Raw genomic sequence first — 24,119 nt, 5'->3', positions numbered from 1 at the left:
AGGGACAGACGGCACCAAGCGAGTACCAAAGGAAGAAAAGAACCACCCGCAAATCCGAGGAGAAACGGAGGCAGAGCCCGCCTCAGGAGAACACACACAGCAAAGGGGACAGCTGAACGGGTATCAGCCCCGAGGCAGGGAACAAGGCAGGAACGGCCCCACAGCCGACAAGCGCAGACGTGAGAAGGAAGACACAGGCGCGCAAAGCTCCAGCAAAGCAAGGGACAGAAGCAAACGGTTACACGCCGAGGCCCTCGGAGGTGGACCATAACTACCAGGTGTGCGCAGCAGACAGCTGGTAAATAGTATGAAGTAGCGTGCCGAGCACAAGACGAAGACAGAGGCAAGGGAACCCCAGAACAAGCCCTAGAGAAGGACCGTCCCAGTAGCAGCACCCGGCCCACGAAGAGAAGTGGGACCGGCCAGACGATTAAGAGGAGAAGAACCCCCCCCCCCCCCCCCCCCCCCCCAAGAAGCAGCCGGGGGGTAAAGGGGGGGGGCGCAAAGCGGCCCCCCGGGAAGTGAGACATATGTAGTACAGACCGAAAGCTGGCAACCAGAACACAGGAGAGCACCAGGAATAACCTAGCCCCCCTGGAACACGAGGCAGAGGCACAGGCCGAAACGTCAGATAACAAGGTGGAAACACCAAGACACGACGCCGTAGACGGCATGACAAAAGTCGGTCTGGCAATCCAGAGGTTCAAGAGGGAAGGCAAAACGCACAGAAGCAGATATCCCGCACGAACAAAGGGCAAAATGGACGACAGGCAAACCTTGTAGAAGGATAGAAACACCATTGGATACTGAGCGGGATAGAACCTGGAGCAGCACAAGCTGAGCTAAGGCGGAAGAAAAAGAGAGACCGCACCAAGCGGTATACAGTGACGCCAGGAAAACGCGAGGAACCCGAGAAGGTATCCGCACCCGTCCAGCTTAGGACAGAGCTATACAATAGCCAACAAGTACCCCACCTAGGGTATGACACGTTCCAGAACAAAACAGGGGAAGACCTCTTAGGGAAACCCACAGCAGAGGTCAAGAACATAAAAGACCTGTGGATAACACCACAGGCGGCTTAACAATCAGCCAAAAATCACTCACCACAAAAGCTGAAGGGCTGAACCAGCAGCCAAAAGAACAGAGGGGCCAACGTAAGGACCCTGAAGGCATTCCAAGCCACACACAGCACACAGACGGGCCAACCGAAACACAAGGCCCCAAAGAGAAAGGTGGGATAAACGCCTTCCATAAGACACCTGAGAACTGACAAGCCGAAGCTTACAGAGGGGGAGGAGGACGGAGCCCCACAAGGAGTCGTTGAATAGCGATGTCCTCGTGGGTGTTAAACAACAGAATCCCATCAAAAGGCAGGTCAACAAGACGCTCCTGAATATTCTCCGGAAAGACGCTATTCCGCAACCAAGCATGGCGGCGGAAGGCCACAGAATTCGCCGTAGCGCAGGCGAGAGAATTAGAGACATCCAAGGCCGAACGGAGAATAAATGAAGCTAACTCCCGACCATCCCACACATGGTGCCGCAGATCAGCACGGGCACCTTCGTGGGAGGTGCGAGACAGAAGAGACTCCACGGAATCCCACAGGTCGGAAGTAGCCCTGGCCAACACACAAAGTGTGTTGAGCGCACGCAGAGCAGCACTAGTGGAAGCGAAAATGTTACGCCCCCAGGAGTCCAACCACCGGGCCTCCCGTGACGGAGACAGCAACACCGAAGGCAAGGAAGGAAAAGCAGTCTGCAGGACAGTGCCCTGGGCAGATGGGTGGGAAAAAAGGCAGACTGGATAATGCAGGGCAGGAGCGGCTGAGGCACCGGATCCCCCGTAGCAGGACACCCCCAGGCCCCCAGAAGAGAGTTGTGGAGCGAATCTTCAAATGGGAGAAGCGGCTCCCCTCCACCAGAGCCCTGGTGGAGAACCTCCAACAAGTGGTCCGTTGGGAGTGGAGTAACCGGGTAGCCCAATTGCAAAATGCCGGTGGTCGTGGAGATGGCCCGGACAAAGGCTACACTCGCCTCCGTAGGGCGTCGTGGGGGGGGGGGGGGGGGACGAGTGAGGGGCCTGAGGGGTCTCCGGAGAAGGCAGAGAAGCCTGCGGGGCAGTCAACTGCAAGGTGCGGAAGAGCGGGTTCGTGGGCTGTGGACGCGGAGACGGCATAGAACCCGCCCTGGAAAATGCAACGATGTGGCATCCAGTCTCCGGTGAAGAGGAGACAAGGAGACAACAATCCTCCGGAGAGGAAGGGACATCCGGAGAAGAGTCGACGATCCGACGTTGGTACGGCGCCAGGGAGTTCGCCACGGGCACCGGTGTGTCCTCTATCGGCGCCGAAGTGTCCACCAGGGTTGCCGAGTCGACCTCCACCACCACGTGCCTCATCGGAGAAGGGGGCGGGGTCGGAGCCGAAGTGACCAATGAACGGCGCCAGCTCAACCTCCAATGAGGCAGCCACCTGCGCAGAGGATCGAGAGGGGCTCGGGGAGGCGCCCCGGGTCCGGGCCTCCACCCGCGGCGCTGCCAAGGCCGGGGAGGAAAGCCGTCGACACCGGACAGGCGTCGGCTCGGCCTCCGGTAAGACAGCCGCCTGCCCAGAGGACCGAGGGGGACTCAGGGATGAACTGTGAGTCCCGGCGACCTCCTGCGACACCACAGGGAACCCCGCGGGGCTTTGCGGCAAGGCAGGGACGCCGTGGGTCGAAGAGGGGAACCCCTTAGGGCCGAACCTCGACCACACCACACCTCCAAAACCTGAAGCCGAATTAGTCGGCGCCGGGGGGGGGAAGCCACCGGCGAGACCACAGAAGGCCCCGCTCATGGCGAGGGATCCTCGGATGTCTCAGGAAGAGGAGGGGGGGGGTCCGAAGAAGCCTGCAGAGCCGTAGCGTAGGCCTTCATTTGGGCCCTTGTCGCCCCAATGCCAGGAAATGGCAGATAGGGTGGCGACGGGCTAGGGCGCACGTCCCGAGAGGAACCCGCGCCTTCTGCAGAAGGAGGACAGGGCCTCGGTGGCAAGCTGCAGGACTAACCGGCGGGTGAGCGACACCCGTGGGGCCTCGGTGAAGGACGATGCCGCAGCCGGAATTGGCGGCTTCTGAACCCTTACAAGGTAGGAGACGGACGCTGTGACGAGACCGATCTAGACAAGCGGGCAGAAAGCAATTTCATCCGGCGCTCCCGCCGGGACTTCGGCTTGAGATGCTGACAAGCTTCGCAGTCCGTAGGATCATGGTGCTCGCCCAAACACCACATACAACTAGGGTGAGGGTCCGTCGTCGACATCTGATGCGCACAAGAAGCACACGTCTTGAAACCCGAAGGCATTGCACACTATTCCCAATGCAAAGGCGTTAAAAGAGGCCTAAAAACAGGTCAAGGGAACTCACTCCGGATCCGCGTTGCACGCGGAAAAGAAGGAAAACGGACGTCAGCGCACCGGGGTGGGACTTATGTGACCTCGCTGATGTCACGTCCGCGGACGTCAGGGCGGGGTCACGTGGTACCGTCCCCGGTGCGCAGAGATGCTGTGGCAAAAAAAAATCTGGATACAGTCTCACGCCTGGGGATAATTCTACGTTAAGGAATCTGCGGCTTGTAGTCTCTATCAAATTTGTCTGTTCAAGTAGTAAAGCAGACAACTATCTTATGAAGCACAGCTTTGTTCATGGTAGGCTCAATTCCAGCACAGCATGACACAGCAACAGCTACTACAAACAGTAAACACCTGACTGAATAGACAAACGTTTCACCAGCATTTATTCATATTTCCCACATCTTACAGGAATAGAAGGAAAACCAGAACTGGATCAAGGATGGAGAACAGCAGTCAGGGGGGTGTAGTAGCCTCAGGTCATGTTAATATGTTCCCTTTCATTCTGTACCTAGCTGCTCAGCCAGTGTGAGTGTTCCGCGTAGAATGTTAGTGTGAGTGGAATGCTTGGGTGCCTGTGTGTGTGTGAGACAGTTGGGAAGATGGGCTGAGCAGCTAGGAGGCTGCTCCTGATGGGGCCTGTTCTGGGCTTGTTCTAGCTTGCTGTAACTTCTACTTATGGACTTAATAAATTACATAAAATCATCTTGGCTACGTCAACTTCATCACCTGAACATGTGGGGCCAGCCCACTACATTTATGGCGACGAGGATGGGATGCCAAAATGTAGTTGCAGTTGACAAGACATTTTCTAGGGATGGCAGGTCACCAACTACAATCACTACCAGAACTGTGTGTTCCTCAGCAACTCAAGTGCTTACCTGGCCACTTATTCCCAAGGCGACGTCTCTCACCTTCACCCTACGGTACTCGCGGATGTGTAGGCTGTCACCCCTCGGAGACTGCACTTGGATCTTTACTCCTACAATGGGGAAAAAAAACATTATAAAGGAGGTCATTTTTTGCCTCCCACACTTATATTCTACATTACCTCTGCTCCTGCCCATTTTAGAAGACTACAATTTCCCCCATACTAAAATAGCAAACACTGCATTTGTATCCAGTGAGAAAGGTAACAATCTGTAAATTCCCCATTTAACATAAAGTATGTAAAAGCAAACCCATTACAGAATTTGGAGAAGATGTCTCCAGGGCAACAGTTACACCGCGCCAGCTGTCACACATAAGGTTACCAGTGACTTTGAATGTACAATGATATGGGCCTGTGCCAACATGGAAGGGTCTCCAGAAATACAGAGGATGAAGATTCAAGAGTTCCTCATTGGTTAACCTGGTCTGCCATAAGCAGATAATGACACTGGAAGATTCCATTTGTAAGGCCCACCAGGAACTGTGGTGCACCAGTAGTGGGGTATAAGAACAAGCATTTATAATGCAACGGTCTCGGCATTGTTCAAGTTAGAGCTATTGGCATTGCTCATGACAATGCCGTTTCTTTAAATGTTTTAAAAACAAAAACATAAACAAAATTAATGTCATGAGCAATGCCAATAGCTCTAACTTTACCAATGGCAATTACAACATCTAGGCTGGATCATAGCATTGCCCTATCTCTGGGACTCTCGGACTGTCTGCTTAACAAGCTTCAGAACATGGCAGCCCGCACTCTTCCTAATCCGTCCCAAGACCTTACATGGCCAGCGCGTGTTGGGCTGAGGCCCTGCGTGCCAGGCGGGTCCACTCCATCACCTCCTGCCCTCGCACTCCTCACTGGGTGTCAAGGGTCTTACACCAAACACGACGAAATCAAAGGTAAAGACCCCAAAATAGCGCCAAACGTAAATAACTATTTCTAGCATAATTTACATAGTGATGTCACAAAAAAGCGCTTCGACGCCCTCGTCAAGGGTAGCAAGCACTAGATAAATGCAATTACCAACATCTAAACATAACCCCCATAAGAGTCAAAATAAATTAACACACTACGTCTTTCATTACCTCTGTCTTGGTTTAGTTTTTAGTTTCGCCCTTGTGTTCATTATTTTCTTCGCACAGCAAAGAGTCACGATCTCCTAAACACGGTGCCCCCAGCACACAGGGCTTCGGGGCGCTGGACCGGCCCCGGGGCCGCCTGTGGCGCTGTATAACAGCGAGTGAATGAATTAAAAATGAGACAGACGCTGCGCAGCCCTCGCTTACCATGAGGTGCGGGGGCATTGATATGCATGGCACCCCCTCCCCCCCCCCCCCAGCCCTGGCATAATGCGAGGCGGCCAATGCCTTTGAAGAGGAAGCGTCTGTGGGGGGCGGGGCCATCTCTAAGCCCTGGGGGGCTTCTAATGTCATATCAGGGGTGAGAAGGGGGGGCATGACCTGCATGTTAACATGATGGTGGAGGCAAGCCGGCTCAGCCCTGGGAGCTCTCTGCTATCAGATCTCACTCACTAGGAGGCGACCTGTGGTGCCCAGGGGCCGAGAGGCGAGGCAGCCTCATCCATGGGAGAGATCTCACTGCAGGTTCACATGAGGCGAGTCAGCCTTATGCATGGAAGAGAAAAACAAACCGAAGAAGCGAGCTGTCAGGGACAAGCTGGTGACACGTCCGGAAGAAACAGACCCCCACCTTTTGGAATAGATAAAAACAAACCAGGAGGAGGCCACATGAAAACAGCAAAAAGTCCCCTGCACAAGGTCACTGCTGCGGAAAAACTCAGGGGCCTCCAAATCTCTTTTGCAAGGTGGAGGACCTCGGCAGCCCTCGCCAAATGGGCTTCTTTAATTAGCCTGGCCTCTCGGGGCGTTCCCGGCCAACTGCCCCCACCACTCCCCGCCCATAAAATCCATTAACTGGGGATGAACTTTCACACTGTCGCCAGGTGTCGTTGGCGCAGCGAGGCCCCATATGGGTTAAATGAAACTGGTTAATAACGCTGAGGCTCCCAGGGCACGGGGCCTTGTCACGTGACACCGTGAAAAAGCATTCGATAAAAAGACAGGCACATCTGGCGCTTTGTCAAAGTCCGACATCCCTGTTTTTAGAAGCAGGAATAAAAGCACTATTTAGCCAGAAATGAATTGTGTTTAATCAGGAACATCCATAACCTACTTGGCAGTGCGTTTTATTTAATCAGCAATCGCTCTAGGGGTCCAGTCAAAAGGGACTATTGGTCAAACTCGAAAATTATAATTTCTAGCGTGTAAAACCTCTTCCTAAAGACAAAATACGAGTCGATATTGTACAGAACATGGTTTTAGAAAACAGTTTGAATGCGCCACCAAACACGGCGACTTCCAGTTTTCTTTTCTCACAGTTGCCTTGGAGCTCATGTTTATACACACACTAACGTGGGGTTTGAAGATAGTTGTTGTTTAACTTTACTCCACTAGGGGCGCCTGACCTTTGTCCTTCCTGGTCACTACAGCTGTGAATAGCAATGTCCTGAACCCGGAAACACGATCTCAGACAAGTTGGACGAGTAACTTACGGTGAAGTGCAACTCGCGTTTATTACCACTGCTGCTTTACCAGTAATTCGGGTGCCACAGACGGGCGATGCTGGGTGTCAGGAGAGAAGAGGTGGGATAGAAGGAAGGCTCGGAAGACAAGGGGCGAAGGAGAGATAAAAGGCAGGAGGGAAGAAACGTGAAGCGAGGCAGGACTGAAAAGGAAACAGAAACGAAGAGAGTACAGAGACTGAGTTGTTAGGGAAGGATGAGTGCGAAAGAGGCATGTTAAAACCAGCACACCACCGCCTTTCTCCGAGCCAGAGCAGAAATGCCTCGGAGAAACGCAGCGTCCTTTTCGGATTCTGGGGCGTGTTTTGCTGTTATCTCCTCCAGCCATTGGCTGGAGGAGATAATGAGACTTTCTGCAAAAAACACGCCCCCGATCCGAAAAGGACGGGGCCTGATCGGAGTGACGGGACCTCTTCTCCAATGGCTGGCCAGCATTGAAGAGGCCAGCCAATGGAGAACAGGGGAGAAGAGGGGCGGGTTCAAGCCCCTCTTCTCCAAAACATTAAATCTCTCGACTTCCGGTTCTGCCTTCGGCAGACCGGATGGTCCCGAGACCTAAAAAGCATACCAAACATGCATGTGTAGGGGTGGGGGAATAGCAGCAAATCTGCAACATTCAGAGCACAAGTTCATAATTACTCCTACCATTGAAATAGCTCGGAGTATCTGTCTGCCGACTGCGACTTAGTAGACAGTGCCAGCTAGAGTTCTGTCCTTCTGCTTGACTATTCCAGGAGTGTATACCAGAGCTTACAGTGTCCCTCTGGATCAGGGACGTATTCAGTGGGTCCTAAAGTGAAGAAAATAAGCAAAAGTTCTTAGCCCATACAAATGACAGAATGTACAATCAATCAATCAATCAATCAGCATTTGTAGAGCACAGCACTGTCTCCCCTGGGGGTATCTGGGTGCTAGGTCTCCGTCGTGCCAGCTGCCCCAGTAAAACCAGCCGCCTACCTCAAATCCACGTGCCCTAGCATTACACAACTGGTCGATTGTTGGAGAGTTTATGCTCTATCTCCTTCATATGTCAATAAAGAGAGATGGCAGAGGAAGGTGGGCGCCAAAATATTTAGGCGTCCGTTCCACTTTAAGAGATTTACTGAAGCCTTCCTTTACTGTTCCCCTTTACCAATCTAATTATCAACACACATATATAACATTTCTTACCGTTCTCAAACTCATGCACCTTGATGAGATTTAGTGAAATAATTAATGTCCATGACAATAAGATCTCTACAAAATGTTCTACCATGTACTTTTTCACAGATGATGCAGCGTTCAACGGTTACCAAAAAACACTGTAGCCAGCTTTCTCACACCAGTCTGCTAGTTAGGAAATTATAAACGATTATACAGGAGCAGCAATAGTGATCACTTTCTTAGACTGCCCGTGAAGGTAGTCTGGGATTATCTAGCAGCTGAAAGATTTGTCAGGGATAGAATTATGTCAATCTTTCAGGACCCTTGGTCCAAACAGCTCCCTCAGCCCCCCAAATAGACATTCTTATGCAAGATCTAGAAAGATGGGCCAAGATTTTGACCCCATTATATAATAAAATCATGATCCATAGGAGTATTTCATCACCAGGGAAAGGGTATGTTTTACCACCAATTTACAAGAATGGGTCGATTAATAAACCCAGAAGCTAATAAATAATCACTTTGTTAGATTCAGAGGGAAAGATATTTGTCAGAACGATCTTGAATAAATCGGAAGCCTGATGGCAGACTGAAAACTACACCTCACCCAGACCGGAATCCGCAAAACATGCTCACAGTCGATAGCAAAATGACTTTTTCGATAGTGCACAATGGCATTAAATAAGATCCTTTGGGCTTGCTTATTTGCTCCATAGACTAGAACACATTGTTTGATCCAGTGTATCGGTAAGCTCTATAGTGCAAACTCATTAGGTGAGTGATTAATAATATCTTGCCGAAACTTGAGCATAAACTACAGTCAAACACAAGGGTTACGGCCAAGTTATCACACCAAAAAAAACCCAGCTCCCATCCTATTTCCTTATACATGTCGGATCTCCTAATGCAGCTCAAAACTCGATGGTGCCGCTCCAAAGCTAGGAGAACAGATAAGTTCCTGCTTATCCGATGGGGATGCTCTCCACAGCTAACCCAATAAGCCTTTAAAGATTGTTGCAGAGACTAGAAACATGTAACCAGAATAATCTATGCACACCTACTATCGAAAGAAAACAAGGATTATGGTTTCACAAAAAAGCAGGTAAAGTTTATCTGGTAATTAATACTATTAAACTAAGCTCTCTCAAACTACCCGTCATTAAAAAAAAAAATATACAAACTTGGATGTGACCTATTTATTTCTTTAAAAACGATTTTAAGTGTGACATGGTCATAATAAGGAGGTAGGACTGTATTGACTACTAAAAATTTATTTAGGTAAAACTTGAACCAATTATGCTAAATCACTCACCTGCCTATTTTGGAAAACTGAATGGGTCCTTGAATACCTGAGCAATCAAAGGTTTCTGATAGATACTTTTGCCTGCAGATTTCTCACCTTTGAATATCCCAAATTCCGACTGGATATTATTTTCGTTCTTCAGGATACCGTTGCGGATTATTGTGCTCTTTACAAAATACACATAACCTAACCTAACATAACTGGATCCACAAATATTCGCAATAGCCGGCAGGTGGCGCTGGCTCCATCTTGATGACGGAAGTGGAGTTGCAGTGAGGCCACTCATGCCACAGAGCAGCCACTCAGGCACCGTCACTTCCGTTCTGTTTTTTTCCCACGCCTTTCGAGGCTGGTACAGAACTTCTCTCCATCTCACATGAGAAAATAAATTTGATGCAGTACATGTGGTAATGCCATACCTACAAAACCAGGATTCATACTCCGGATCTATAATGGATATTTTTTATACTCTGAATCTGTAATGGATATTTGTCAAACATATTTTCGACAGACGATAGTTGTTGATGGTTCCTTTCGTCAAGGCATGACTCGTCGAGGTCTGAGCTTTAAATGAAAAAGAAGCCTAAGACAAAAATAGGAACAAAGACGGTAAATTACTGCTAGGGTGACGGTCGAGCTCAGAAGCTGTTGTCATACTACATCTTGTTCTTGGGCCAAAACAAGATCAAGATCTCCCTCCCGCTCCTCTACCTCATTTAAATCGTCAAGGGGAAAACTGCACTGTCACAAAAAGAAGCATTACTCTTCCTAGTCTTCCAGGATATTCAAATCTAAAGGCAGGACTCCTGTTAGGGCTTCTACTCAGCCCTCACAGGAACCCCAGCTAGTGGATCTCCGGTCTGTCCCCACAACTGGCTTCGCTGATGCCACTGACTCCGGTGCCCACATATAGGCCTCCACTTTTCTCAGTACTGACAGCAACATACCCGGAGTTTCCGGTGCTGGGAACGGATCCAGCATCCTTTCTCCACACAATGGTGGAGATATTTCAAAAGGCAATGGTCCCCTTTGGAGTCCCACCTGGGTCCATATGGGGCATCATTCAGCTCTTTTTGACAACTGTACCACTGGCTCCCTATGCTCCACCGGCACACTCAGACATTATGCTGATGCGGCTCCCTTCCGGACTACTATTCCAGTACTGACACCACTGACACCAGGATCAACTCAGACTTCAACCTCCGCATCGGCCCAGTTAATGCACAAGTGGTACTAAAATCACTTGAGTCACCTCCCCAGACAACAAAGTAAGGTCAAGAAGGGAGATACTAAGCTTCCTTGAAGATGAGCAGCACAGATAAGAGGGCACTCAGTACATGTACTGGAAGTCAATTTACAACTCATTTGGGTCAGACTCCGATCAAGATGAGGTCCGGGCACAGATAGAAGACCCTCTTAGCTTCAACTAACTCCCCAGACCTCATGGCTCTTCGGGCACATCGTCCCAACATCCTTAAAGATGTTCTACAAATGTCTACTGCATCTAAAGAGCCCTATCTTCCTTTTAACATAACCTTACCAGAGGCAGTGAAGGAACCCGGGTCATGTCCAATGACTACTCCACTGGTTAGTCGAGCTACAGCATGTCATTATAGGCATGCTCCACATTATCCGTGTTTTCTTTCTCACCCACTCCCCAGACAGGCAGTATAAAAATCTAGAGGGATTTTGCAAAGTTTCCAGAATCAGGAGGTTGCATAAATGCAAAAACGAAAACCTAGTAATAAAACCAGCGGACAAAGGGGAAGCCATTGTCCTCCTCAGTAAGCAAGGATATAAAAACCAATGCCTAGAACTACTCTCGGACACAAAATTCTACCAAAAGATAATGGTGGATCCATCTAAAAGACTACAAAGAACTGCCGAACTCATGGTCGAGGAGGCTGAAACTAATCAATGGATATCGAAACATGAAGCCGATCTCCTTAGGACAAAATCACCTAGGACTCCATATTTCTATTTATTACCCAAAACCCATAAGATCAAGTCACCCCCACCAGGGCGCCCAATAGTCTCAGGGATCGGTTCAGTCTTGAACCTCTCTCACAATTTGCAGACCAATTCCTGAGACCAATAGTGCAAAAAACACCCACCTATCTGAAAGACATGAGAGATCTCCTCAACCTACTGGTAGATCAAACATACGATGAAAGAACAATGCTTTTGGTAGGACTCGATGTTGAGAGTCTCTACACAAGCTTACCTCAACAAAAAACATTAGACACTCTAGAGGACATTCTCTTTTCCGAAGATTGGCAACACAGAACCCCCAGACACTTTGTACTAGAATGTTGCAGGATGGCCCTCACTGAGAACTATTTTGAATATGAGGGAACGCTCTTTGCACAATGCCATGGCACTTCGATGGGCAGTACATTCGCTCTGAGTGTAGCTGGACTATACGTCAGCAACTTTGAACAACAATACATACAGAACCCCAACAACCCTTTTCTGACACGGATGAAATTCTGGCCCAGATACATAGACGACATCTTAATGATCTGGGAAGACTCTCAAGAAGCTCTACTGGAATTCTTAAGATGGATCAATAGAAGAGACGAATGTCTCAGATTCACATATTACTCAGACAAAAGGCAAATAGACTTCCTTGACGTCACGATTTTCACCGAAAATAATACACTACAAACCAAAACTTTCTACTAGCCAACAGCAAGAAACAGCATCTTATCTTACAATAGTTTTCACCCTCGACCATTGAGGGATAATTTACCCTACAGTCAATTTCTATGACTAAAACGAAATTGCAGCAAACTGAAGGACTACAAAACACAAGCAAAAGCTTTGGAACATAAACTAGAATTGAGGAATTACCCTATGAGGACGATAAAGAAGTGCCAGAAAAGAGCCAGGAATCAGCCAAGAGAATGTCTACTGGAGTCTGTCCCACGAGAAGAACCGGCAGACCTGCTGACCTATGTAACAACATACAGCACATCCACAAATACAATAAAGAAAATAATAAACAGAAATTGAAGAATCCTTACGTCCAACACCTTAAAATGGCCAAAACTACGTTTTGCCAACAAGCAGACACAGAATATCAAGGACCTTCTTGTACATACAAGACCAATCCCTACTACAAGGAAAGAAACCCTGACAGCATTTTGGAACCTCAGTCCCATTGTGGGACACCACCCTTGTGGCTCCTGTTCAGTCTGTAAACTCACAAAATCAACCTAAATACTACAACTCTTACCTAACCTCACATGGATGTTACGTCACCATACAAACCGTAACACAACACATGTGATTTACATGATTGTATGTCCCTGCGGACTCGGATACATTGGGATGACGTGCCGCAAAATAAAACTTCTAATTTGCGAACATAGAAGCAACGTGACTTGCAAACGAGTAACAACCAGGATGAACAAACACTACATTGAGCACAACCATGATCCAGATGACTTGAACTGGATAGTCCTAGAGACATTACAGACAAAATCACACAATGCAGAGAAAATTCTTTTTGAAAAAGAACAACGTTGGATTTATCGTCTCAAGACGGACACAGAAGGATTGAACGATAATATCACATGGCACATATTATCATGACCCACAAGATTCCAACATTTAGGTCTTTACCGTTTTAAACGCCATGGAATCATAACCGTCATCGATCAGAAGACGACCTGATCACATAAAGCTCCTTATAATGAAAGAACCATACCGGTAGTAGACTAATTGAGGTTCCCTTTGTTTTCAACTATCATACCCTAATAGTGAGCAACAATAAGAGTTTTTTCCTTAAAGTCATTTTTAGACTCATGCTCCATGTAAGGAATAACATATCACATACCCTGTTATTCCTTCAATACATCATTTTTGCCCCGAGTAAAAACACCAACAATGTCAAAAATAAACATTTAATACAAATTGTTTTGAGTATCTGACTGACAAAACGTTTCAACCATACTATTGTCTTTCTTTTACTAACATAACAGACTGTGCCAACCAACAGTGCCAACCATTGACATCAACAGTCCTTTCTCTCTCTTTATCTCTACCGGAGAATAAAACGATCTCTGAACGGCCCCTGCGTCATCCGGGGCACCGTGTACAGAGCCAGCACAAGCGAACTACCTTGTGGGAACCGGTGTGAGAAACAAGCAATCCTTCCCGCCGACACACGCATACCAAGTAAGGCGCCTCTTAACAATATTTTCTTCCCCGAATAGAATCGGCTTTCCGAGGCTCACCGGCGACCCCAGGAAGTATTGACATAACGTTCATAAGGTAAAGGCCACCATGAGGGTATTTTTATCCTTGGGATCTTGCATGCATTTACTTTTATCAAAAAATGCATACTGCGCATACATCTGAGTCCCTCTACAATATACACAATGACAGCATATTTGCCGCCTGAACGATTATGACTGTCTAACAATCATGTGTGCGAATTAGTCCCTTGTTGAGAAACGGCCCTGACTCTGACACTATCGCCATTTAGGTTATGAGCGCAACGATTGCTTTATAAATGCGCAACAGCCTTCTACTCTTATAAACGCACACAATGGCATTTCTATCGTAACAACAATATCTGTACACACTCCACCTGTACTCAGCAGCACAATTACCAAGCCGCACAACGCCCCACATTTTTAACTATCATATCTACTAATAAGTTATGGACATGATAACAAAAGTATCTATTGGTAGCCTAGGGCACCAATATTGATCTAGGAGCCCTTTATCTTTATCCTGAACACGTGACACAACGTGATGTATACTTTTTAAAGCTTGGTTTCCCCCCCTACCGCCCCCCCTTCTTAATAACGTATGCTTCATAATATATTCCCTAACTTTTTGTCGTCACCTAAATGCAGAACTAATGCTATGAACTCAAACCCAATGTGGAAAAACTGAGTAATTTTGTTTCAGCAGTTTCCTCTTGAAACTATCAATGTATTATGTTTCAATGCACAACTGCACCTTCTTTTTCTTTTTAGGCACAGATACTACAGGTCTGACCTTACAATACAAGAGTGGTGAGTACACCTCTCTATTCAGAGCCTAAATGGGCTCTGTTTAAGAAACCTCGGTCCTGACGAAAGCCCCTAGAGTCTCCAGGGGGCTGAAACATGTTGACCCAGACAGTGCGCTAGATTAGTAGCTTGATCTTAAAACGCACAAACTCTCATTTTAACCTCCCACATCACTGCTTCCCTAATAAATAATTGAGGACACAAGTGAAATAGGGATTTTAATCAATTCACAAGAGCACAAGCACCTTTTTACCCTTATCCCTGAGCACTACTGATAGTACCAGCAGGTCTTCCTCCAGGTGGAGGTCAGCATATTTACAGAGAAAAAGACCCAATGATGATGCACGAAGGCGGAGAATCAAGATATACCGCCACCAGCCTGTGTACATGTATGAGGGTTTTTTTATAACGGATTCAACACGAATAAAAGACCCTGGTCATACAGGACAAGTAGTCCATTCTCCCCCCTCTTTGTTTAATATCCAAATCTAAAGGCAGGACTCCTGTTAGGGCTTCTCCTCAGCCCTCACGGGAACCCCAGCTAGTGGATCTCCGGTCTGTCCCCACAACTGGCTTCGCTGATGCCACTGACTCCGGTGCCCACATATAGGCCTCCACTTTTCTCAGTACTGACAGCAACATACCCGGAGTTTCCGGTGGTGGGAACGGATCCAGCATCCTTTCTCCACACAATGGTGGAGATATTTCAAAAGGCAATGGTCCCCTTTGGAGTCCCACCTGGGTCCATATGGGGCATCATTCAGCTCTTTTTGACAAATGTACCACTGGCTCCCTATGCTCCACCGGCACAGTCTGACATTATGCTGATGCGGCTCCCTTCCGGAATACTATTTCAGCACCGACACCACTGACACCAGGATCAACTCAGACTTCAACCTCCGCATCGGCCCAGTTAATGCACAAGTGGTACTAAAATCACTTGAGCCACCTCCCCAGACAACAAAGTAAGGTCAAGAAGGGAGATACTAAGACTCCTTGAAGATGAGTAGCACAGAGAAGATGGCACTCAGGACGTGTACTGGAAGTCAATTTACAACCCATTTGGGTCAGACTCCGATCAAGATGAGGTCCGGGCACAGATGGAAGACCCTCTTAGCTTCAACTAACTCCCCAGACCTCATGGCTCTTCAGGCACATCGTCCCAACATCCTTAAAGATGTTCTACAAATGTCTACTGCATCTAAAGAGCCCTATCTTCCTTTTAACATAACCATACCAGAGGCAGTGAAGGAACCCGGCTCATGTCCAATGACTACTCCACTGGTTAGCCGAGCTACAGCATGTCATTATAGGCATGCTCCACATTATCCGTGTTTTCTTTCTCACCCACTCCCCAGACAGGCAGTATAAAAATCTAGAGGGATTTTGCAAAGTTTCCAGAATCAGGAGGTTGCAGCCCTGTTGCAGAAAGAGCAGTGGAGTTGGTACCAGAGCAGGAAATAATGCAGGGGTACTACTCTCTATATACCTCCTTATTCCCAAGAAGAATGGCGATCATTGTCCTATCCTGGAAGTCAGGCTCTTGAATTCCTTTTTACACAAGAAGCAAAAGATGCTGCCTTCTGTATCCGGTCCTTCTGGTGCTGGATGCAGAAGATCAGAGATTGTCTGTCGACTTGCAGGATGCCTACTTTCACATCACAATCCTGCAGTGGCACAAACGGCTGGGGGGTCTCTTATTTATAAGGACAGTACTGGATACCACCTCCGAGCACTTGCTCATCAACAGAGGATTCAGGACACTCAGAAAATGATTCCAATGTTTCTACCTGCAGCTCGGACTCCAGTTCAGATGATTCTGCAACAGCTCGGTTTGTTAGCCTTCAGCATTCTCTTGGTGACTCATGCATGGTGACACATGTAGGCTCTCCAATGGTCACTCCAAAATTAGTGGTTCAAACACCAGGGAGAACTAGCAGACTCCATTGTCATCTCCAGGGACAGTGCAGCAGATTTGACCTGCAGGGATGAAGAAAACAACCTTTTTTGCAGGGATGGTAGTTTTGTCCCCCTGCGGCAGTGGCTACGATACTGACGTACGAGTTACTTACCTTCGGTAACGATGTATCTGGTAGAGACTATTCTAGCAGCAGATTACTTCACATAGAATTATCCCGAGGCGTGAAACTGGACCCTGAAAACTTTTTTGCCCAGCATCCCTGCGCGCCGGGGGGCAGCATCATGCGACTCCGCCCAGGCGTCGTCCGCGTACGTGACGTCAAGGAGGTCACATAAGTCCCACCCCGGCGCGCCTACGTCAGTTTTCTTCGGAGAACTTTTCCGCACCACAACGCGGAGCTAGCAGACAAAACTGTGAGAGTATAGGGACAGTGTGCGACAGAGCAGAAAAAGGAATGGTGAGCAACAACACCATAAAGAGCAGTGCCCGGCACTGCAGTACCCAAAGGCAGGGAAAGAATAAAGAACAGAGCAGCAACCCTGCCAGCACAGAGACAGACCCCCCCCCCCCCCCCGTAGACAAGGGACATATGTAAAATTGTCACGATAACATGCAACAGGACTACAACCCCAACCAAAGACAAGGAAGGGGAACCAGTCGGGAAAACACAGGGAATGACACAACTCCAAGACATCCCGATCTCAAAGTGTGACAACCCCCATCAGGAACAAGGGCAGAGGCACAGACAAAAGACCCCAACATCAAGGATCGCAAAGAGCCAGAAGTACCAACAAACCTATCCTCCCATGTGACAACGGGGAGGAAAAAGGGACAGCCTGACAGAAAGCGGGAAAGAATGTACTCATAGAAGACACAGCCACCCACAGGGAAGCGAGTACAAAAGACCAAATCACAAGCCCTGGCGGGGAGGAAGGACGGGCCGTGAAGGAATCTGTGGCTAGAATCGTCTTTACCAGATACATCGTTGCCGAAGGTAAGTAACTCGTACATGTGATAGAGACTACTAGCTGCAGATTCCTTCACGTAGAATAGATACCCTAGCCATACCCAAGGGGAAGGAGGGTCTGCGAGAGGACCCCACCCACCTAGGCACAACAGAGGGCCGCACAGGGGCCGGGTCTGAAAACAGGACGAGGAGCTACCGTCCCCCAGGCAAAGGCAAAACCCCCGCCAGCAGGAGGCCACCAACCCCAAGGGGGGTGCGGGAAAAGAAGAGAAGAAGAAGATAGCCTGTCCTCACTCAGCAGAGGAAACAAGGCAAGGCGCAAAGAGGCCAAACACCCCACGCCCACATGAGGCAACAAAACCTCCGCTCAAGGCCAAGGCAAGGAAAGGAGCATCGAAGGAGAAGAGCAACCTAGAGACTCCAAGGAGAAGAGACAGAGCAAAGGCAAGCCCAGACAGGACGGCGCCGGCAGCAAAAAGCAGGCGGAAGCCGAAAAGGGGAACTCAAGGTCACCCAGGAAGAATCGTCCAACGCGCCCACAAAAGGGTCCAGAAGTCAGGGACCCCCCCCAGGGAGAAGAGGTAGAACCAAGTGCAAGGCTCACCGGAAGCAGCGGAGAAGGCAGGATGATAGTCCCACCAAAGCCCCAAGAAGGCACAACGGTCAGAAAGAACAAGAGGGCGGCACTGGCAAGCTCCGCCAGACGCCAGGGACACGACAGAACGATACACTCAAAGAAAAAAGGCGAAGAAGAAGGTTGCATCCGCGACATACCATAATGCCACGAAGAGCAGAAGCCTGTAGGCGACCACAACTCCCCAGCACATACCAGGGCTATATAACAGCCAACCCTGCCCCACATAGGGCATGTCATATCCCAAGACATGGGAACCTCTAGGAGGAAACTTCCGCAGCAGAGGACAACAAAAAAGACCTGTGGCAAAAAACCCCGCAGGAGGCCTATCAAGCAGCCAGAGGGGAAACGCAGAAGGCCCAATCTCAGGCCCAGCATGGTGTAAAAAACCCAAAGGAAAAACACACAGTCAAAAAGGGCTAGCCCGCAGCCAACAGAACCACAGCCTCAGCAAGGAGGACTCGAGTGACCATGAAGCACACAGAACAGACAACTGGGGCGACCCGCCCCAATGGAAGAGCAGCTCCAAGAACCAGATCAACAGGCAGGTGACTGAGGAGGAGAAGAAGGAGGGGGAGGAGGAGGACAAAGCCCCGCCAAGAACCTCTGGATGGCTGAGTCCGCAGGGGCATGGAACAAAAGAGCACCATCAAAGGGGAGGTCCACCAGCCGTTCTCGAACATTCTCCGGGAACACACTGTCCCGAAGCCAGGCATGGCGACGAAGGGCAACCGAAGGAGCCATGGCACGGCCCAGCACCTCCGAGATGTCCAGAGCGGAGCGAAGGATAAACGCTGCCAGCTCCCGACCATACAAGACATGGTGTCTCAAATCCACACAGGCACCCTCCTGAGAAGCGGCAGACATAAGGGACTCCGCCGAGTCCCACAAGCAAGAAGTGGCCCTAGCCAAAACACACAGTGTGTTAAGGGCCCGCAGAGCCGCACAGGTCGAGGCAAACATATTGCGCCCCCAGGAGTCCAGCCAGCGGGCCTCCCGTGACGGGGGAGACAACAGCAGCGGCAAAGCAGGAAAGGCAGACTGCAAAAGGGGGCCTCTGGTCGAAGAGAAAGGCACACCGGATCACGCGGTGCCGGATGGTGCAGAAGGTGCTGGGGCATGACGGGACGGCCCCAAGTCCCCAAGAGAGAAGAGTGGAGTGAACCCTTGAAGGGAAGCAACAGCTCCCTACCACCAGAGCCCTGATGGAGAACCTCCAGAAGATGATCTGCGGGGAAATGGGTAACTGGATCACCTATGTGCAAAATTCCCACAGCCGTGGAAACAGCGCGGGCGAAAGCCACACCCGCCTTCGTAGGGCCCCACGGAGGGGAAAGCAGCTCCTCGTTAGGTGACGGCTGCAAGCTAAGGCTGCCATCCCCCAAGCCAACCAGAGGAAGGAAGGGCCAAGGCCGGAAGGAAGGAAGAGGGACCGGGGGACCTGCGGCTCCTCCGGCGAAGACCACGGTTGTGGAGACGGCGAGGACCCGCCCTTAGACGTCGGGGAAAAAGCCACGACACGGCGGCCCGTCTCCGGTGAGGATGACACCAGCAACCGCCGAACCTCTGGAGAAGAGGAGGCATCCGAAGACGAGTCTACAATCCAACGTCGGCCTGGCGCTGTAGAGTCCGGAACCTGAGGTAGGACACCGTCGTCGACCGGCGCCGGAGGAGACGCCAGGGCGACAGCACACGGCGCAGGAGACTTGAGCTGGGCCGGGGCGGCGCCGACCTGACCTCCGGCAAGGCAGCCGCCTGTGTAGAGGGATGAGAAGGGCCCGGGGAGGGACGAGGAGCCGTGACTTGTGACAGGGCGTGATGGGCCCTCCGCCGACCCATGTGGCGCCGCCAGGGCCAGCAGCCGCCGGCGCCGTAGAGGTGTCACCTCGGCCTCGGACAAGGCCGCCGCCTGTCCCGAGGACTGAGAGGGGCTCGAGGGTGCGACCTGAGCCCCGGCGACCTCCCGCGACACCACAGGGACTCCCGCGGGAGTTTGCGGCGAAGCAGAGGTGCCGTGGTCCGAAGGAGGGACCCCTGAAGGGCCGTACCCCAATGGCACCACATCCTCCGAGCCTGGATCCGAACTAGTCGGCGCCGGGGCCGTCGGCGACACCGCGGAGGGCCCCACACACTGCAAGGGATCCGCTGACGCACCAGGAGGGGAAGGGGGAGGAGGAGAAGCCAGCGAGGCCTGCAAAGCCGCCGCATATGTCTCCATCTGAGCTCTGGTCGCCCCCACGCCGGGAAATGGCAGATAAGGGGACGACACGCGGGGCCGCACCACCGGCGGAGAGCCCAGACAGGCCGCAACCAGACCCTCGGGGACAAACTGCGACACTTACCAAGAGGTGAGCGGCGCTCTTGCAACCTGGGAGAAGATCGAAGTCAGCGAGGGAAGCCGCGGGTCCGAGAACCCTCCACAGAGGCCGGGCGAGATGACGACGCCGACCTGGACACAAGAGCCGAAAGAAGTTCATCCGGCGCTCCCGCTGGGATTTCGGCTTCATCTGCTGGCACGCCTCACAATCAGTGGAGTCGTGGTGCTCCCCCAAACACCACATACAGATGGGGTGAGGGTCCGTCGCCTACATGAGGCGGCCACACGACGTGCAAGTTTTAAAGCCGAAGGCATTCACACACTGCTCCCACACACGCCGCAATAGCCTAAGAGAAAGGCCTAAACAGGCCAGAGCACAAACCGGATCCGCGTTGCACGTGGAAAAGGAAAAAAACTGACGTAGGCGTGCCGGGGTGGGACTTTGTGGCCTCGCTGACATCACGTACGCGGACGACGCCTGGGCGGAGTTGCGTGATGCCGTCCCTCCCTTCGCGCGTGCAGGGATGCCGGGCAAAAAAGTTTTCCGGGTCCAGTCTCACGCCTGGGGATAATTCTACGTGAAGGAATCTGCGGCTAGTAGTCTCTATCAGATAGACAATTTCATCTCCAGATGGGGCGAACATTGTGAGCATTTGGAGATCAGAGGCCTCTGGTCTCCAGAACAGCAGAGATTACACATCAATCTGTTAGAGATACAGGCCCTTCAGCTAGAGCTCAAGGCCTTCCTCCTGTACATTCACGGTCTGGGATCTCACATTCTTTCTTGAGAAGCGCCAAGACTTTGGTCATGGTTGTGCCAACAAGGGCTGGGGATGGTTGCCAACCACCTGGCCGACTCGCTGAACATCAGGGTCGAAAGCCTCAGCTAATGCTGTCTTATGGATCACAGGTGGGGTCTTCAACCAGATCTGATCCAGGGTCTCCTCACTGTGGTGAACACCTCAGCTGGACATTTTTGCTACTTGCGAGAACATACACTGCCCAATGTTCTGTTCCCTCCAGCATCCGTTACAAGAAACCGAGGGACACACATTTTAGTTGAAGTGGAAGTCCTCACACGTTTCCTCCCATAACCCTGATTCTTCAGGCTCTAAGCAGGATTTGCGAGTACCAGGCTCAAGCCATCTTCATTCCACAGGATTGGCAGAGAAGGTGGTGGTACACAGACCTGCATCTCTCCCATTCGATTTCCACTCAGACTGGACCCACTCTTCCAATTGTGAGGGCAGATTCTGCACCCCAATCTCAAGACTCTCAACCTTCATGCCTAGAGATTAGGCGGGCCATTAGAGTGCTTTCAGTCTGAAACCAAAAGTGGTCTTTTTGGTCTTAGAACGTTAGCCATCGACTAGTCTGGCAGATGTAACGCATTTGTTGCCTAATATTACAATAAGAACACTGACCCTGGAAGGTAAGACTGGCCAATATCCTGCAGCTCCCATTGTCCTTAGTTTAACAGAGGTGTGCCGCTGGCAGTCAAGTGATACACTGTGGCCTTCAGATTGTTTTTGTGTCTACCAGATCAACCATCCTTATTCGAGTTACAGGTGGGCATTCACTTGTTGAAGGCACTCCCAAATGTATTTCCACTAGTTCTTTTTGCTGTCCCTCAATGGGACATGAACTTAGCTCTAATGTTCTTGATAGCCTTTACACAGTTGCCAGTTATGATTCTTAACCTTCTAACAGTTGTTTTGGTTACTGTTAGCTCAGACCATCAATGTAGGTAAACTACAGACCTTAAGTATCCGTCCACCTTTCACATGCCTCTTTCTTGACTCTGATACTCTGGTACTCTGAACTGATGCCTTTCCTACCAACGGTGGCGTCTCCCTTCCATCTCAGCCAATCCATCACCCTGCCTACCTTTTATCTCCTGCCGCATCCAAAAAAGGAGGACCGGCTGCACAGGCCAGACTCTAGATGTGAGGCCCTTTATCGGGTACACGGTCAAAAGGAGGGAGAAAGTGGCCTAGAAAAGAACGCTCTCTTGTTGGATTCTCTTATGCATAAAGATCTGCTATACACTGGCCAGGAGCTGCCTAAAGGGATCCACCTCTACAGAGGAGTGCCGCTGGTGGGCATATATAAGGCCGTGACATGGGCATCGCACCATACCTTTGTCTAACAATACTGCTTGGATTTGGATGGGAGGAGAGACGGATATTTTGCTATTTCAATACTTCAGGATTTGTATAACCTTTTCAGACCCACCACTACCCAACTAGTATTGCTTGGGAGTCTGTTCATAGGTGAGGAATCTGTAAGTAAAAGTATTCATCAGAAGGAAAAGTTACCTTCATTAACGATCTTTTTGGTGGATACTCAGACCCCTGTAGATTCCTCATCCACCCCCTCCAACTGATTTAAAGGCCATTTTATATACAAAAATGTGTACATACCTATACTTATGATTACTTTTCTTTATATATATTTATATAAATATGATAAATTAGGTCTTTCACTGCACCTATACAATACGGATATTTTCTTCAAAATATGCATCTTAAAAAACAGACGAGAACTGACACACTGGTGGCCATTTTATGGCTGCAGTGAAGTCAACATGACTCCACTTCCAGCGTGGAGATGGAGCCAGTGCCGCCTACTAGCGCCAGAGTGCTACTGCAATAGTTTCCGGATCCAGTCTCTGAATGGAATATTCACAGCTGAGGAATTTGTGGGTAGATAAAATATCCACCTGAAAGATAGTTCCCAAAGCTAAGAAACTTTTCCAGGAGGCTTTTATTAAAACTACTATAATCAACTTGCAATGCTGTATTAGGTTAGTACTAGGCCTTTCCTTCATGGCATCATTACAGAATAAAATATTTTTTTATTATAGGATTTCTAAAATTAGAGCCAATACTGACATTTTGAAACACTAATTGCCCTAGAATTTCACTTGCTTACTGCGGGATTAAAAAAATGTACTAACATGCAGACTAATTTTTCTCAGCTTAGCGAGTTTTGTCACGTAGCTCCTTCAAGTCATTATGTACCTTGAAAACAAACTGAGGTGAAATAGATTTTGGCTAGAACTATAAATTAAAAAATCCTTCACTACAGACCTCTGTTTATTTAAAGGAAAACAAAACTCACATGATATCATTCATTCGCTATCCTACATGTGAGCATTATATATTGATTTGTGTGTTAAATCATTAGTTTAATATACACAAATCATTTTATAATATTTTATCTTCAAATAATTCAATTTGAGGGATATTGAAATCTAAATATTGCAGAACTAAAAACGTTAGTGATGTCTTTCAGCAAAAGAAACAATTGAACATATTTTCTGTACTTGTCTTGCTCTATTTGACTTAAGGATAAAGTCACTGAAATCATTTTATGTTTTTAGAGGAGGGCTGAGATCCAGTTCTACTGCTGCAGTTCTTTCTTTTAAAAGGTATAGTAATTGTGTTGTCAGTCCACCTACTGGATGAATATTTTTGCTAGAACAAAGTTATATACAAAAGTGAAAGCCGAGCCTAATTTTACATAGTCTAGTTTATATAACCTTGCTGTTTATCAAGATAGTAAACGTGTCTTTGACATCAAGGAATTGACAATGACTAACCATTTTATAACTTTTGCAAAAGTTGAGGGCCAGTCGAAATTCCATCATGGTATATTATGCTGTACCACACCATTATTTCGTTTTTTTAAATATTATTTTCCTATTCTGAAGTAATACAATACAGTTTTAATTTAACTTCCTAATAGGCACATGAAAATTTTTTGCAATAAATAACATGCACTTTCCATGCATTGAGGATGCCAAACTATGTCGATGACCAAACTCTACACTCCTCTGACTGTAACAAACATTATAAACTGTTCCACAATTGCTCACTAGACA

At 49.1% G+C, this 24,119-nt stretch overlaps 1 protein-coding gene across 1 annotated transcript in view; it reads right to left on the bottom strand.

The window, feature by feature from the left end:
- Nucleotides 1-24,119, bottom strand: part of MAP3K14 (mitogen-activated protein kinase kinase kinase 14) — an 820,749-nt gene that overhangs the window by 5,123 nt on the left and 791,507 nt on the right. Inside the window, exons 15-16 of the mRNA XM_085650287.1 lie at nucleotides 7,567-7,711; nucleotides 4,267-4,367 (exon numbers count right to left, since the gene is read on the bottom strand). Of these exons, the coding sequence (XP_085506413.1) occupies nucleotides 4,267-4,367; nucleotides 7,567-7,711 (246 nt within the window). The remainder of the gene's footprint in view (nucleotides 1-4,266; nucleotides 4,368-7,566; nucleotides 7,712-24,119) is intronic.

Source organism: Triturus cristatus, chromosome 1_1 (genome assembly GCF_964204655.1).
Source record: "Triturus cristatus chromosome 1_1, aTriCri1.1, whole genome shotgun sequence".
Lineage (NCBI taxonomy): Eukaryota > Metazoa > Chordata > Amphibia > Caudata > Salamandridae > Triturus > Triturus cristatus.
This window is presented reverse-complemented; position numbering and strand designations above follow the sequence as displayed.